The sequence below is a fragment of the Chanos chanos genome, chromosome 5 (genome assembly GCF_902362185.1).
Source record: "Chanos chanos chromosome 5, fChaCha1.1, whole genome shotgun sequence".
Taxonomy (NCBI): domain Eukaryota; kingdom Metazoa; phylum Chordata; class Actinopteri; order Gonorynchiformes; family Chanidae; genus Chanos; species Chanos chanos.
Window position 1 is genome coordinate 17,853,114 of NC_044499.1, and position 15,611 is coordinate 17,868,724.

General features: G+C 41.0%; 1 protein-coding gene across 1 annotated transcript; it reads left to right on the plus strand.

Annotated features, from left to right (window-relative positions):
- Positions 1-453: 453 nt before the first annotated feature.
- Positions 454-10,716, plus strand: plppr4a (phospholipid phosphatase related 4a). The gene is made up of 7 exons (XM_030775415.1): positions 454-531; positions 3,971-4,156; positions 6,029-6,158; positions 6,583-6,778; positions 7,649-7,706; positions 8,254-8,427; positions 9,136-10,716. The coding sequence occupies exons 1-7, from the start codon at positions 454-456 to the stop codon at positions 10,714-10,716; spliced, it is 2,403 nt and encodes an 800-aa protein (XP_030631275.1).
- Positions 10,717-15,611: the final 4,895 nt, after the last annotated feature.

Genomic DNA, 15,611 nt, shown 5'->3' on the forward strand with positions numbered 1-15,611 from the left:
AGACACACAAACACCACGTTCTCGATCGCTGCGCGCTCACCGTGTGAAAATAGGTTTTTGGTACACCTCTGACGTCACTACGGCTGGTACGATACTTCTCCTTTCCCCTTACAGACTGTCGGGTTTGCATCACTGGTGAAGGGGGAAAACGTTATGTTTCTACAGCCTTGAGCAATAATTGTGTTCTCCGTTGTCACTCTCTTGTAATAATGCCATCATGATCATTTTAACAGGTACGCAATGTAGTTGGCTTTGATTCTGTTGCATTTGGTTAGCGACTGACTGACTGACGTGTTGGCTGCAGTTAAACCACTCATTTCATTCCGGCGACACTTGAGGATGGAGACGGTGGCAGCCTGGGAGGCGTAATTATCATTATTTGGAAGACCTACAACAGTTGGGTTTGAGATCTGCTCTCTTTTCACACACTGTATGACAGACAGAAGGTTCATCATGTCTGCAAAAGGAAGACTCAAAGGAAAGATGACCAAAGACAGCGTTACCTTGCTGCCCTGCTTTTATTTCGTGGAGGTAGGTGAGCTTGAGGCAACACACCTTTACAGACATTGATAGCCTATCGAATGTGATGCCATTCGAAACTGTCTGATTATTTTGAGCCATGTCTCATGTGAACTCCCCTCTGCAAACGAGTGTATCAGATTTGTCAAGTACACTGCATTCTAATGCCAATCATGCCCTTATTTGATAGCCTTGAAGTCCATGGTGTCGTCAGTCGTTGCTATCCTGAGAGATGGGTCTGATCTCCACTAACTTTAACATTATTCATGTAGGTCCTCTTATGTAAACTAGAAATTATGCTTCGTGAACCGAACAAACAATAAAACAAAAACAGAAAGTGACTTTCAGCTGCTGCTGCTGTCTGTGTGTGTGTGTGTGTGTGTGTGTGTGTGTGTGTGTGTGTACGTGTGTGTGTGTGTGTGTGTGTGTGTGTGTGCGTGTGTGTGTGGGTGGGTGGCTGGGTGTGGGTGGGTGGATGTGTGTGTATTGGGGGGTCGAATGCAGATACATGCAATGTGCGGTTTTCTTGTGAAGGTTCGGGCACAACATACTCTCTGTGGTTTAGTTACTGTTTTTTTCACAAATGATAGGGCTTCAATGTCATTTTTCTGTGTATTCGTGGTCTCAGATATTGTGTCTTACCAGGGACTTGCCCCTCTATTGTCAAATATGACATGGATATCAAAGCACTGAGTCAAAAAGGACCAAACTGAACACTCACACTTAAAAATGGGACACATTACCTCATGAGAATTGGCCTCCATGTGCAGCATTATCATGTGATAATGTGTCACATCTCATGGGGTACAAGTGACAAAACGTGACAGCTGACCTTGGAGAAATGCTGACCTTACTGTTTGTTTGACCATTTTAGTGAGGTGCTGTCACCCCCCAAAATGACCATGCTCACACAATTAGGTAGATCAAACAAGCATTCCAACAAGTCCACAGTTGTTAAATGTGTGCTAGACATGTCATTTTCTCACCTCTATCATCCATCATCTCAACTGGAAAAGAATTCTCAATATGTGGTATAAACAAAATTGTTATTTGGTCAGTTGGTATTGATAGAGGCCTCACTGGTAGCTCACTAAACACAGTGTTTGTTGTTCTTGTCTGTAAGCTAACAGATCAATGTAAAATTTAAGTAATGGATCTGTGTGTGATTTCAGTAAGCCAGAAAGTTCATGGAGCACTCTCATTAGACTTAATAGTATTTGAAAATGTCTTCACTTATCATAACCTACATTCCACGCTTCCCTTTGCCCACATGTCTAAGGAGCAATGAAGTGGTTGAAAGCAATTAGTTTGGTTTCAGTTGTACCAGGGGCTTAACACACTTGAGATGTAGCTGTGATTTGCAGTCACAGTAGGACCAGTCAACCAGCCTACTGTTTTTATGGGTCATGTAGGCGCAGGCAGTTGAATCAAATTTGCCTGAAAAGGTTCTGAACTCTCTAGTGAGCATGTACTTGTCAGTTTGAAAGATTTAGCACAAGTGAAGTCATACATGTGTTCCATCAGGAACTGGTCAGGGCGTGGTTTATTATAAGAAACAGGTGGATCACTGGGTTTCAGGTGGAGCCCAGTGTAACCACAAATCTGTCCTGTAGTGTTTCATCATCACTGATTGCATGTCTACAGTGAACATGGTGTTACAGGGCTCATGAACACTTTAAGTAGTGTACTGTAAATAGCCAAAACAATCTTTAAATGTGTAGTGAATCGAATAGTGTCCACCCTCATACTCTTAGGACAAAGGATGACATTACATTGCTTTACCTAGACCATAGAACCGCTTTTTAAAATCATGGAGCAGCCGTGATTTTGGTTGAAAAGCAAATTTTAAAAATTATTGTACCCAAACTGCCATCAAGACAAGCAGCGGCAGAGAACTATTGTCTATCCATTGTTCTATCCCAGCTCAGTAAATTCTGGAAGTAAAAGCAGCTAATCATGTATCAAGCAACTATACACTGAAAATGTCACTGTCAGGTTTCAGATCTCTGGCCAGTCCTTATGAGTTACAACTCTACTGACAACACAAACTATGAAATTCAGTCGTTCCTCACCTGTGTGAGAATTTATTAAATGAAGTACATCTTATTCAAATGATAATTGCAAAATGTGCTTCCATTGCCTGCTTTGCACTCAGGGTTTAGCATATTTAAAGCTCCTACTAGCACCTGTGATATAAAGCTCACTTCAGAGACATCAAATTCAAATCTTTGTTCATTTAATTGCTTCATCAAGCCTAACTAGTTAATTAGGTCAGTCTGAGAGGGAGGTAACTGACAAACAGAGGGCCTGTGAGTGCTTGCCATTTAATGAATCTCTTTGATCACACATGGGTCCATAAGGTTTAGTGAGAATCCAGAGTTAATACAAATAAACAGGCAAGGGCTTGTATGCTTTCATTGTATTGTACTTCAGCTGTTTGTATAACTTTAATGATGCTTTGCCGTTAAGTTTTGCAAACCCATGCAGAGTTTGAGTGCTCTTTGTTCTGTCTGCTATTTTTATCTTAAGGACCAGAAAAGGTTATTGGGCCAAGGCTGTACAAGCTTGAGTGTTTTGATGGTCTTGCTTTACGTCATACAATTTCCTCATCACACTCACCATGATTATTTAAAATGCATTATAACAGAATGTTAAAAGCGCAGTTGTTCACTGATACACTGTTCTGTGCCAGTTAAACCACTGCAGCATGTTACTGTCATAGTTATGTTCTCGCCGTGCAACAGTGTAAAATCATATGTTTATTATTGTACTTATATAATGTACATAACAAGCGAATGTAATATGAATGTCATATGTTAGATACAATTATGTTTTGTCATCATATCAATAAGTATGCAGTGAATGACCATTACATTCTTATATACATTCTTACATTCAGTTGAAAAGATGACTATGTATTTAAAAAAAGAGAGAGAGAGAGAGAGGAAACCACTGATAATGATTAATAATCATTTCACTTCACACAGAAAATACCTCAAAATTAAATTCTGCTTTTGTAACTTAAGTCAGGATCTGTTGGGTGTCATTAGGAGTTTAAGCAACTGTTGGCTTAGGAAGGATAAGAGCACAGTGTTTCTCACAAATCACAGTGCATTTAGAATAAGAACTTAATCATGTCAACTTATTCCTTAACTGCCATTACACCTACAAAGCTGTGATGCCGAGCACCAAATCATGAGGTGGTGAGGTTGTTTAAAAACTAGAACAGGTGATAGATTTTAGCCAGCATGGAAGTCCATCTGAGAGGTCAGTTACCTCCTGACTTCATTTGTGGCAATCTGAAAAGCAGTGCTGATGGGGTGGGTAGCAGGGTCAGTGTGATGTTGATTTCATCCAAAGTTCACTTTCAGTCACTGGTTCAGTTACGTTCGCTATATAATTCCTTCAGTCTAATTAATTTTTTTTTTTCACTTCTCTCTCCCCTCTTCAGCTCCCAATCCTGGCGTCGTCAGTGGTCAGTCTGTACTTCCTGGAGCTGACGGATGTGTTTAAACCCGTTCGCTCTGGCTACAGCTGCAAGGACCGAAGTTTGAGCATGCCTTACATAGACCCATCGCGTGAAGTCATCCCTTTCCTCATGCTCTTCAGCCTGGCCTTCGTCTGCCCAGCAGCCACAGTTAGTCCCCATCCTGCTCACTCATCCAGCCGGGCATCCGCACACGCTGCAGGGACGGGGAAGAATCGTTTAGCTTCTGTTAGGAACCCAGTTTCTTTGGGCCTCTTTTCTACAGACGAGATATGAATGCATTTCTGTTGCTAATGCGTGAAGAGATCCGCGCCTCTGGGTAGATCTTTCTTCAAACCCAGAGAGTCAAGTCAATGCATTTTTTTTTCTCACAGAGGCTTTAATGTAGGGTACTATATGCTTGTTTTTTTTTCTCTTCAATTATCTGCATGTTCTCTCATTAGTTTTGCACAGACTCATACATCAGCGTAGATTCGGTCTTTGCCGCAGGCGCATCTGCCGGAATTGTTGACAGTGTGTATCCACATGACACAAGTTTTTTTGGACGGGTTCAGCCAGACACAGAGGCTTTTCCTTCCCTTTTTTCCCCTCCTTCTGTTCTCCTCTTTTCTCTCTCAGTCTTTCTCGCTGCGTGACGTGTAGGCGGCTTCCCTCTATGTGGCCGCGTGTCTCCTTGGTGGCCTTTCTCAAACTGTTTCTTAAGTAAGGAACAGTTTGAGATGTCTACACTTTCTGAAAATTATTTTTGTACAAATGAACAGAGAGACGAGTAGTTTGTGAAATCAACCTCGTCTGTTCATTCGCTATAAAATAATACAATTAGTTCACGTTTATTTGAGTTTGCAAAACCTTAACGTCAGTCAAGATGGAAATCAAACATTTGCTTGATTCAATCAAGACAATGAGTTTGCATAATGATTTCAATTAAAGCCGACAACTTGATTTCTGTAGTGTTACCAAAGCTTGGATAGAGAGATGTGCATCATAACTGTGGGTGCCAAAAGAATAGACTGAGAAATGCATGTCTGAGCTCACTGTTTATCCTGTGAACAGCTGACAGAAGGTGCGGTGTTCAAACTGAAAATGTTCTGTGGATTTTACTGCTCTGCTGATTTTGTTTAAGCTTTGTAATCCATTATGAGGAATGGTGCCAACACTCTGAGTGGCTCACTTCTTCTTTATACGTACATTGTACTGAAGCCTATAGAAACATGTTTTCATCTATCTGCACATTTTTAAGTTATTTCTTTGTCTTTTCAGTTCCTTGAATGTTTGTTTTATACTGGCTGTGCCTCTTTCATTAGGCTCTGTTATTGATCTCAGACAGTTTAAGCATTACCAGCCCCCATTTTCTCTTTTTGATGAAGAACAATAGTGCAACATTATATACCACTGCCAGAGATAGAGCGGAACTGGGCCCTTAGCATGAGGCTCATTTAGCAGGCACTGAATGTGCGTGTGTGTGTGTGTGTGTGTGTGTGTGTGTGTGTGTGTGTGTCTGTGTGTGTGTGTGTGTGTGTCTGTGTGTCCTGCTGGCTGCTCCAGCTGCCCTGATGCAATGGGGAAGTGCTCTGCTCTGGGCGGTGCAGTGCGGTGCTGAGGGCGGATGCTGTGCATGGACTCAGCAGGGGTTGGAGACCAGGTGGCTCAACGTCACCCCACTCTCCCCACTCTCTCTGCCTCACTGCAACACATGCTCCCTTCCAAGGGCCTTTGCATAGAAATCTATATATTCACAGGTGATGGTTGGAAACCGCATGTTGCATTCGATTTAGCGATGAAAATGAATGAATGCTTGCCCTTCACAAGATTTCCTGATTAAACAGGAACAGCTTAAAATCATGCTCATGTGCTGACAGATTAATGGAAATACTTTCATGAAGGTGACTGGATCATAATTTCATTGGCCCTGACCTCAGTTAGCCTTTTGTCTCTAGTCTTGTGGTTTAGGTACAGAAGCTTGAAGGAAATGGGTGAAAATATTGCTCATACAAACCCAGTGATTTGCTTAACTTTTCTCAGATCATGATTGGGGAAGGGATACTGTACTGCTGCATAACCAGAAGAAATATTTCAATCAAAACAGAGGCCAATATCAATGCTGCTGGCTGCAACTTCAACTCCTACATTCGACGAGCTGTCAGGTTTATTGGTAGGTATCTTCCCTTAAGCCTATTTTAACAGTGTGTTTATACAAATTGCATGCTAAGCGTTGCATTTCTCATCATTTGTGTCTGAATATGAAGATTTAGCATTGGTTGTCAGCTCCAAAAACCTGGATTCTCTTCTCTGTATACCTATGAAGAGAAACTTTGCCAGATACAATACTAGTGTTCATATCTTGACACTTTTTCAATTTTAATGTATAAATGCTTGCAGTGTTAAAAAGGATCCATGAGTATTGACAATGTATAGCTACTGACTGTATAAAGCTGCTTGTGAATGCTGAAATTTTATAAAGTGTAGGCTACATGAACTTTGACAACACGCAACTTTAAATATGGAAATAAAGGCAAGGTTATTGATGTATTTGAATCCTGGTAATGGAGAAACCATGTGTTTTTCTTCCCTGCTAGGGGTCCACGTGTTTGGCTTGTGCATTACTGCTCTCATCACAGATGTCATCCAGCTGTCCACAGGTTATCATGCCCCCTACTTCCTCACCGTGTGTAAGCCCAACTACACTACCCTCAACACCACCTGTGATGAGAACTCTTTCATTGTGGAGGACATCTGCTCAGGAGCAGATCCAGCTGCCATTAATGCTGGCAGGTCAGAGCAGTTCCATTTTAAAAAACAATACAAACCTGTCATTAGTTATTTGTTATAAGTATATACTTAGTGCTTTGTAGCTACCTGTGGCTAAGTCTGTTTGCTATACAGTAAATCAGAACAGCCAGTTCAATGTCTTTTCAGGTCGCCACAGAATGTCGTAGTTAATGGAATCATCTGTCTTTGTTTTCATCAGAATTTTCATATGCTTCATTCATACTGTATGGGGGGATGCATTATGATGTGCTCAACTTTTGATATTCAAATATTTCAGGTAATTTATATTACCATTAAAATGCTTCTCAGAATCTCTGCAATCAGTGGATCGTTGAAAAGTAATACATTTAGATAATATTATTATTATTGTCTTATATTGCGTGCTTATGTATACCATACCATTTAAGCAGTTCTACTTACAGTTGGTGTGTCCGTTCTTTTGAATGTGGGTTGGTCTTCGCCATCATTTTTACCCTGAAGCAGAGGTGTGAAGGCAACAGAGAGAATATTCACATGGTGTTCCGGCAAAACCCACACAAAGTTCAGTCTCTGTGCGCTTCAGAGACGGGCCTCATTGGCAAGCTAGCTCCAGCACTCCCACACACATCCATTTGCACTGCCTCGCTCCAATATAATTCCAACAATTTTACTATTCAGTCACCATGCACAATCAGGCCTGTCTTGTTCAGACACTGTGTGGGTAGAATGGCCTCCCTGAGTCTAATACACTTTATTCTGTAAAGAGTAATAAAAGGCATATCATAAAGGGGACAGCTCTCATTTGACGTGCCCTTCATGGTATACCTCCCTTGAGATTCAATCTCATGGTTCCTCAGTCAAGCAGAAGAAGACTGTCACTGCCTCTCGTTACAGGAAGTCCTTTCCGTCCCAGCATGCCACCTTGGCAGCCTTTGCTGCTGTGTACATCTCTGTAAGTAATCTATTTGATTTGCAGCACATTGAGAGACTTTGTGTGAGTGCATTTTTTGGGGTGTAAGCATGCTAACTTAAAAGTAATTTCATGCATTAATCTATTTATGGTACAATGACTATGGTGAAATGCTGATCTTTCCCTCAAAGACTGTCCTGATAAATTTTCTGAAAATGTGTCTGATCGTGATATCACTTTGGCCTCATCTCCTCAATCAATTATACCCTTCAGCAAGCTTAATTAGACCACCATTCTTAAAAGGGCGTCTACTCAGCTCCCTCTTTGTCTTTTAGTGGCATGCTGGTTTTGTCACCCTCCCTTGCTCCACCTGCCCTCAGCCCTGTCAAAAGGAACATTTGGCTCTTGTCTCTGCCTTGTGCTTCATTAAGCAGTCAAGCTGCTCACACATTAGTGCTAGGGCTTATTTCCCCCTGAAGAGAAGAGTGTCAGCCTTAAACCAAGATTGTCTGTCAGTGTGTAAAAAAATGAACATTGTTCTGAGGGTTGAAGGAAGCATATGGTACTAGTAACTGTTGTTCTTCTGCAGATGTACTTTAATGCCATCCTTACTGACTCGTCTAAGTTGCTGAAGCCACTGCTGGTCTTCTCTTTCATCATCTGTGGCATCATCTGTGGACTGACCCGTATCATTCAGTTCAAGAACCATGCCATTGACGTCTACTGTGGCTTTCTCATTGGAGGAGGTATAGCCGTGTACCTGGTGAGTGGATCTTGTGTCTCTCGCTTTCTGTCTCTCTCTCTCTCTCACTCTCTCTCTCTCCTGCTCTCCCTCTCCATCATATATCTGAGCTACTCAAAGCCTCTTAATCAACTCAGATTACCATGACCAGTTCTTGAATTTCACCATCAAACCTGCCTCGGAAGAAGATTCGGGGTGAAATTAGCATAGCATGATAAGACAATGGCGATCTAATGGAGTTATAAATAGCTCACACATGCAAATCTCATGTGGTTTTATCCCCTCAGCCCACCCACACATTCCCTCACACTTGTTCCTAATACTCCATGTTCTCAGTCTGTTTCCTGTGGTATGTTCCTACTGAGATTCCATAGTCATTCATCTGTTGCAACATGATTATTCAACTGGTCCTGAATGTTGGAAAAAAAGAATGGAAGTCACATTATGAATGGGCATTAGTTTTGGACACTGTCATTTCATTTGAGGTTGTGAAAATGAATAACTCTAAATTATGTCAGACAGACTCACAAAGTACATGCAAAAACTGTGGGCATATATGGGCTATGGCTATAAGATAAACTATGGGCTTATACTCCTATCCCAGACTTTTCTATGTTTTTTTTTTCCATTGCCAATTAAATGCAAAACCTCACATTCCAAACTGAATCTCATTACAGCAGGAGCCAACCAATAGTGATATGATAATACAGCTCTTATGGTGTTCATCAGGGTCTGTATGCAGTGGGGAACTTCAAACCCAGTGAGGACACATCCCTTCAGCAGCATCGTCAGCAGCAACAGCATCAGCAGCACCAACAACACCAACAACACCCACAGCACCAACAGCACCAACAGCACCCGCACATTCCGCAGCAACCGTTGCCTCAGCAACAACATCTTCCCCCTCCAGCCCTTCGTGAGCCTCTCAGAACCCTGCCAAGCCTGAGCCAAGACACCACACGCCACCTGCAGCCCAAGAGCATCAGTGTTAGGGAGCGTCCGTCCTCCGCTCGCTCTGAGAGCGTGCTGCTCCGTGGGCCGCAACGAGAGACCAGTTCCCTCACCAGCCTGAAAAGGGCCAGCACTGAAGTGGAGTGCATCACACCGCCCAGCCCGCTCTGCAAGGAGAGCCTGGTGACCTTCAGCAACACTCTGCCCCGAGTCCACAGCACTGGCATAGAGGAGCCGCCACCACGCCGCCACGCCTCCATTCATGCCTCCATGGACTCCACACGCTCTAAACAGCTGCTTTCACAGTGGAAGAGCAAGAACGAAAACCGTAAGCTCTCACTGCAAGTAATGGAGGCAGAGGTTGGACACTCACCTCAGCATAACATGGAACTCCGGTGTAGTTCTGAGCCCTCAGCTGTGGGCCTAGATGGAGAGCTCCGTGGTGGACCTCCAGGCCAGTACATGAAACTTGCTGCCAGCACTGCCCCACTGACCAATCACAATAGTACTAGCGGGATAACGGGTGGGGCCAGGGTGTCTATCCAGTCACGGCCGGGGTCTTCGCAGCTGGTACACATCCCCGAGGAGACACAGGAGAACGTGAGTTCCTCCCCTCAAGAGGACAGTGGGGAAATGAGTGACAGCGGAGGGGGTGGGACCGGGGCCGCCCGCTCCAAGTGGATGAAGGTGGCAGAGAAGACTGCTGCCTGCAGGACTAACAGTCAGCCACGTATCATGCAAGTTATTGCCATGTCCAAGCAGCAAGGTATGCTGCATGGCAGCCCCAAGAGCGAGGGCAGCACTGTTAGCTGCACTGGCTCCATCCGATACAAAGCCCTCATGGACCAGGAGCCTAGCACAGGAATCGTAAGGGTAGAGGCCCATCCAGAAAACAAACCCATGGTAAAGCCACCTTCCACTGATGGCAGTGGCTCATGGAGATGGAAACCACCTCAGGAGCGTGGCAGTATACGCCAGTCCTTTGAGCTCAATGACCTGAACCGTGACTCAGAGAGCTGTGAGTCTCTAAAAGATGGTTACGGCTCTGTTGATGGGAAGAGGAGCCTGCCGGACATGAGCGGCAATGAGCATCAGCCTGTCCATCACCCCCACTTCCATCACCATCACCACCACCACCAAGGCATTACCACCATCCGAGTCACGCCCGTGGAAGGGGGCAGTGAGGCTGCCTCCGAGACCCTGTCAATCGCATCCAGCCGAGACTCCACCTTGCGCAGGAAAGGCAATATCATCCTGCTGCCTGACAGAGGAAGCAGTCCTGACAACACCAAGAACTTGCCCCACTTTTTCAAAGGGCCCTCCCCTACACCACCTCCAACTCTGACTTTCAAAGACTGAGCCAGACCTTTCTTGCCTATTTGCCCCCCAGAGTGGCCTTGCTCTCTGAACTGACTAGATACCCTGTTATAGGTTTAAAAGAGTGGAGCTTGTCACACCGGATGCCTCTTTGTATCCAAGACAAAACCACTCATCCTAAAACAGGATTCTTCAAATCTGGACCCAGAGGTCCAGAGTACCGCTCGTTTCCATATCAACACTGTGGTCTCTTATTGGCTTAAGTGTGCAAACACCTGTTTCCCAGATCAAAATGAGCCTCTAATTATGAGGTGAAGGCAAAGTACAGTAGGACTCCAGACCTTCAGGGCCAGATTTTAAGAACTTTTCCCCAAAACATGTATGGAAATGTTTGGCATTTTAAGTTTTTTTTATTTGTTTAGTCATTTCTTATATTCGTATATCAAATAAGCACAAAATGTGATTTTGGAGACAATTTGCCAGTGGCAACAATGTGTTTTGCTTCTCTTACATTATGTATTGTTTTAATTGTGTCGAGGTTACCAACCGGTAAGAAACTTTGATGAAAGTGCAGATATAAGTGTGTTTAGCTGTTGAACATGGTGTTTTTATATGGCTTTCTAGGCTTCGTGTTCCCTCTGAACATGATCACACATGAATAGCAAATTTGTGTAATGCTTTATATGGTAACATGTGGGTGCTTTTCAGCACCGATTTACCATGATAAATGTGAAAAAAATATATTTTTTTCCTATGTAAATATTTATACACACATTTATTACATCAGATCATATACAGATGTTTTCATTGCTTATAGCTAATCATCATTAGTATAATATAAATTTTAGAGATGGACAAGAAAATAATCTTGGCAGATGTTTACAGAGAATTTTATGAATAGCATACTTACCAAATGATTTAGCAGTGAGAGGTTTGTTTTATCATGTGCACTGTGCGTGCTATTGAATACAGATGAGGTTTTTTCACTGATATAGTGTAAAGTGCTCTTTGCTGGCATAGAGACGATGAATTTGGTTAGAAGTCTTTGCCTTAAATTAGGCATCACAATGCACACACACACACACATAGAAAAAAGATACAGGTTGAGAGCAACCTTTCCTGTCCTTTTTGTTACTTTGGTGATATTATTAATCTATATTGTTGCACAGATACTAGATTCAGCAAAACAATCCTTTCACTTTATCACCTCAGCAGTGCTACTAAACTGTTCTGATCCTTTCAGCTACCTTTTGAGTAACCTCACTTTGATCCACATTATTACTTGTGCTAAATACATGTGTCTGCAGTTTACATTAACACGATCATACTTATCTTTGTGGTGCTTTTGCCTGTATATATATGAAGTGCTGTTTCATTTTAGAATGCTTGCTTCTTGTTCATGCTGCGTCTGACGAGAGAAGGTCGCATAAACACTGAAGCAACCCCTCCTCCACATTTTTGTGTGAGTGGCGGCATAAACATATGACTCATACCATAAACCATGGATACTTTTAGAGAGAGTTGTCCTACAACATATCAGCGTGTACGTCAGTGCGCAGCTTCCGAAACAGGCAGTGGGTGTTTGTGGGGAATTACAGCTGGGTTTTTTTTTTTGCATTTTAGACCACATTACAAGACTATCGCTAGTGAGTGCCTGATAGAGATGGCAGAAAGTCTTTTATCTCTTATCTTATTAATGTACTTACTGTGCAAATAATGGTCATTGGAAATGGCCATCAAATGGACAGATATCCTATATGGATACTTTTGGTAAACCCTAGTGACTGGCTTTGTCAGTGATCCCAAATATTTAGCTTACAGGTTAAAGATGGTACAGTGACCCTTGACGGTTGTTTAAAGTGATACTTTGTGCCAAGAACCACATTTGCACGATTTTTTTGTTCTCTTGGAAGCTTTTGTCTGAAATAAAGTACAGTTTGCATTAAGTAGTTATTAAACACAGCATGTGTCTAGTGTTACCATCATTTAGCAAAAAAAATACCCGTTTTGCTAATAAAGCACAGTTAGTTTGTTCTCAAGAGCATGCCAGAAATATCCATTAGCTTAATGCTTAACTGTGCCATGTTAGCTTATTAGTCACCATCTAACTGAAGTACATTATGGATTGTTGCCACTCTGGATCCATGAACAGCTTATATAGATAAAAATGTGATTTGGGGGTGAACTGTCTCAAGAATGAGGGTAAATAATTTTATTATGAAAGCAATGGCATTCAGAGACTGTCAAAAGCCCTTTAAAATATGTGAAGAGCTAGTTGTACATTTGCAAATAGAACACACAGTCTGCAAACTCAAACAGTTATTTGTGAATATAACTTCCAATTTTTAAAACATATATTGAGGTTTTAAATACCTGAAACATTTTATAAATGTAAATGAGTTTTTATATGCATTTATGGTTTATTTGCAGATTAAATTCATTTGCAAACAGTCAAGTAACTTTAAATATTATTCTTTAAAGGCCTGTGATGTTTGACAGTGCTTTTCCATGTCCTTCAATGAAAGCCGAGCTAGAAATATAAGAAGTTGAAACTATGTACCATCATTTTCAACACAACATCTTGATTTGTAACAGCAAACAATCATCTGTAAATAGATGTGCTGAGACTGTATAATTAAAAGTACACTCAAAAAATTAATAACACACATTTTACAAATGAAAATGAGGGTTGTTATGATACGAACAAACAGATTATATAATCACTATCCCTTTCTCCTATTTTAATACTTGCAAAAATCAGAGTATGCAAATGTTTACAGATGCTGATTTGAGTTGGAACACTTTTCATTTCATTACGAGACTTCATTTACAAATCTCTCACATATTTCTAGGCTTTTGACAGTCTTTTAACAACCTAAGAATTACCTGAATATTTTGATTCACACAGCATTTTTAACCATCAACCCTCTAAATAATTTTGGTTGCACCAGCGTTCATAAAGTTTTCAAACTACGGTTTGTTGCAAAACTACACACTATTTTGCCAAAAAAAAAAGAAGAATGTATTGACCTTAATATTATCAACATGATGGTGATGATGATGAGATAAGTGACATTAAATGGAAATATACTAAAGTATAAGTATAAAGTATAAAGCATTTATATTAAGTAATAATGTAGGATATTTTCGTGATTTTCTTTTCATTCAAGTTAAATGACATCAGTATATACATATTTTTAATGGAGTGTCTGTCTGACAGAATATATTAGAAGAAACATCACTTTGAATTTTATATAGGCCTGTACAGTATAAATGTACCTTACATTATGGCTTTAAAACTGTCCTTCAATCTGCATGGTCATTTGATACTGTATGTAACTACAGTTTTCCTTTTTGTAAAAATGATAACTGTAAATGGTTATGGCTGGTACCTTGATTTATACACAACACACTATTAAATAAGTTGATAAACCATTGGACTCTTTGTACCACTGTAAATAGATATTTGTTACTTTGCCAGAAAATTTCTGTGGTGGTATAACTAAGCAAAAACAAAAAGAAAAATGATGTTAAAATGTTTTGATGTTTATTTGAGGATGTACTTCAGAAAGCTAAAGGGATGTGATTAAATGCTGTGTCATTACTGCTCTGACTAACAGAGTGTGCTAATGATTACCTTTGTAGCTGAACATTCATAACATCTTAAGTTTGCTAGAAATTTCTCCCTGTGAGATGAACCTTGGCAGTGTGTGTTTTGATTGGGGATGGTATGTCTTCTACATAACAAAATAAATGTTTGGTATCAAGATAAGCTATTTCATTTTTTGATATCTTTTTTATATCAAGATGGATTGAAAATGATTTGTAATTGCTTTCCTTTTCACATTTTTTACAGAATTTCCAATGTCCACCGTCACATGCTTGAAAGTGATCAGTGGCAGGGCATCAGCTGCCTGTGTATAGAACAGTCTAACAGTTTTAACTAAACCATCTTATACTAACACAACACAACAATGCGTTACTAGACATGTAAAGATGCTATCGTGCAGTGCAGTCAAATACTACTAAACTGCCTGTTCCAACTATTTTATTGAATAGTTGGAAAAATTATGCACTTTGAGTTGTTCTTGTGATGAGTTTCTCAGTTTAATATAATGCTGTCAGCGAGGCAAATTACTTTTGGAAATACAATCATCGGGTGGTCTATGTTCTCTGTAGAGTTCATCTTCACATTCTTGCCCTGCTAGGCGCTTTTACACCTCCAGATATTTCTGGATATGACTCCCAGTTGTAATATTACTCATGTTGTTGAAACTCTTTTGTCCATTCAGAGGAGATACTTTCAATGAATGATATGATCTAATCGAGCTTCAATGCGAATTGCTACTACAGTTCGTAGCTCTACACAATGTTGTTTTTACTCATACAATAAAACAAATGCATGTCTATCTAGCTCTCATAAGGTGATAACATTAAGACATGCAGTGCATATAATCCACGAATAATTTTATTTCTTCATTATAATTATTTTTCATTATAATTATTCCCTGTGTTGTTCCTAATGTTGGATCATCAAACCTGACATGATGGTCTTAGTGAAGTCCACTGTCATTTGTGTGTCAAATGCAGTAAGAGTGGATATGCTTAGCATTTCTGAATGCAATCAGTGGCCCTTTAAGTAGGTCGGAGAGTTGACCTAAATTGGAAGAGAGCGTTTGCTCCTCTGCAGCTTAAACAGTATCCCTGAAGACCAAAAGGTTTGTGTGAAAGGGAGAGGAGAGAGAGAGAGAGAGAGAGAGAGATGGTGGGAAAAATGAACGGAGAGATGCGGAACCAAGAATCTCATCTAAATTGGGAAACTGATTACTGATTGCAGCACAAAACTGAAGGCTATATTCCAACAATCCCACTGAACGTCAGCTGTGTTGCCATAGTGCATCGTTCACCGTTCCATTCAGTGGCTCTGCACAATTAGA

Excerpts from the sequence above, each read along its gene's own strand:
- plppr4a (XM_030775415.1), top strand. The coding sequence starts at position 454 with ATGTCTGCAAAAGGAAGACTCAAAGGAAAGATGACCAAAGACAGCGTT. Across the intron at positions 6,779-7,648 it reads GCTGCCATTAATGCTGGCAG|GAAGTCCTTTCCGTCCCAGC; the intron begins GTCAGAGCAGTT and ends CTCTCGTTACAG. Across the intron at positions 8,428-9,135 it reads GAGGTATAGCCGTGTACCTG|GGTCTGTATGCAGTGGGGAA; the intron begins GTGAGTGGATCT and ends GGTGTTCATCAG.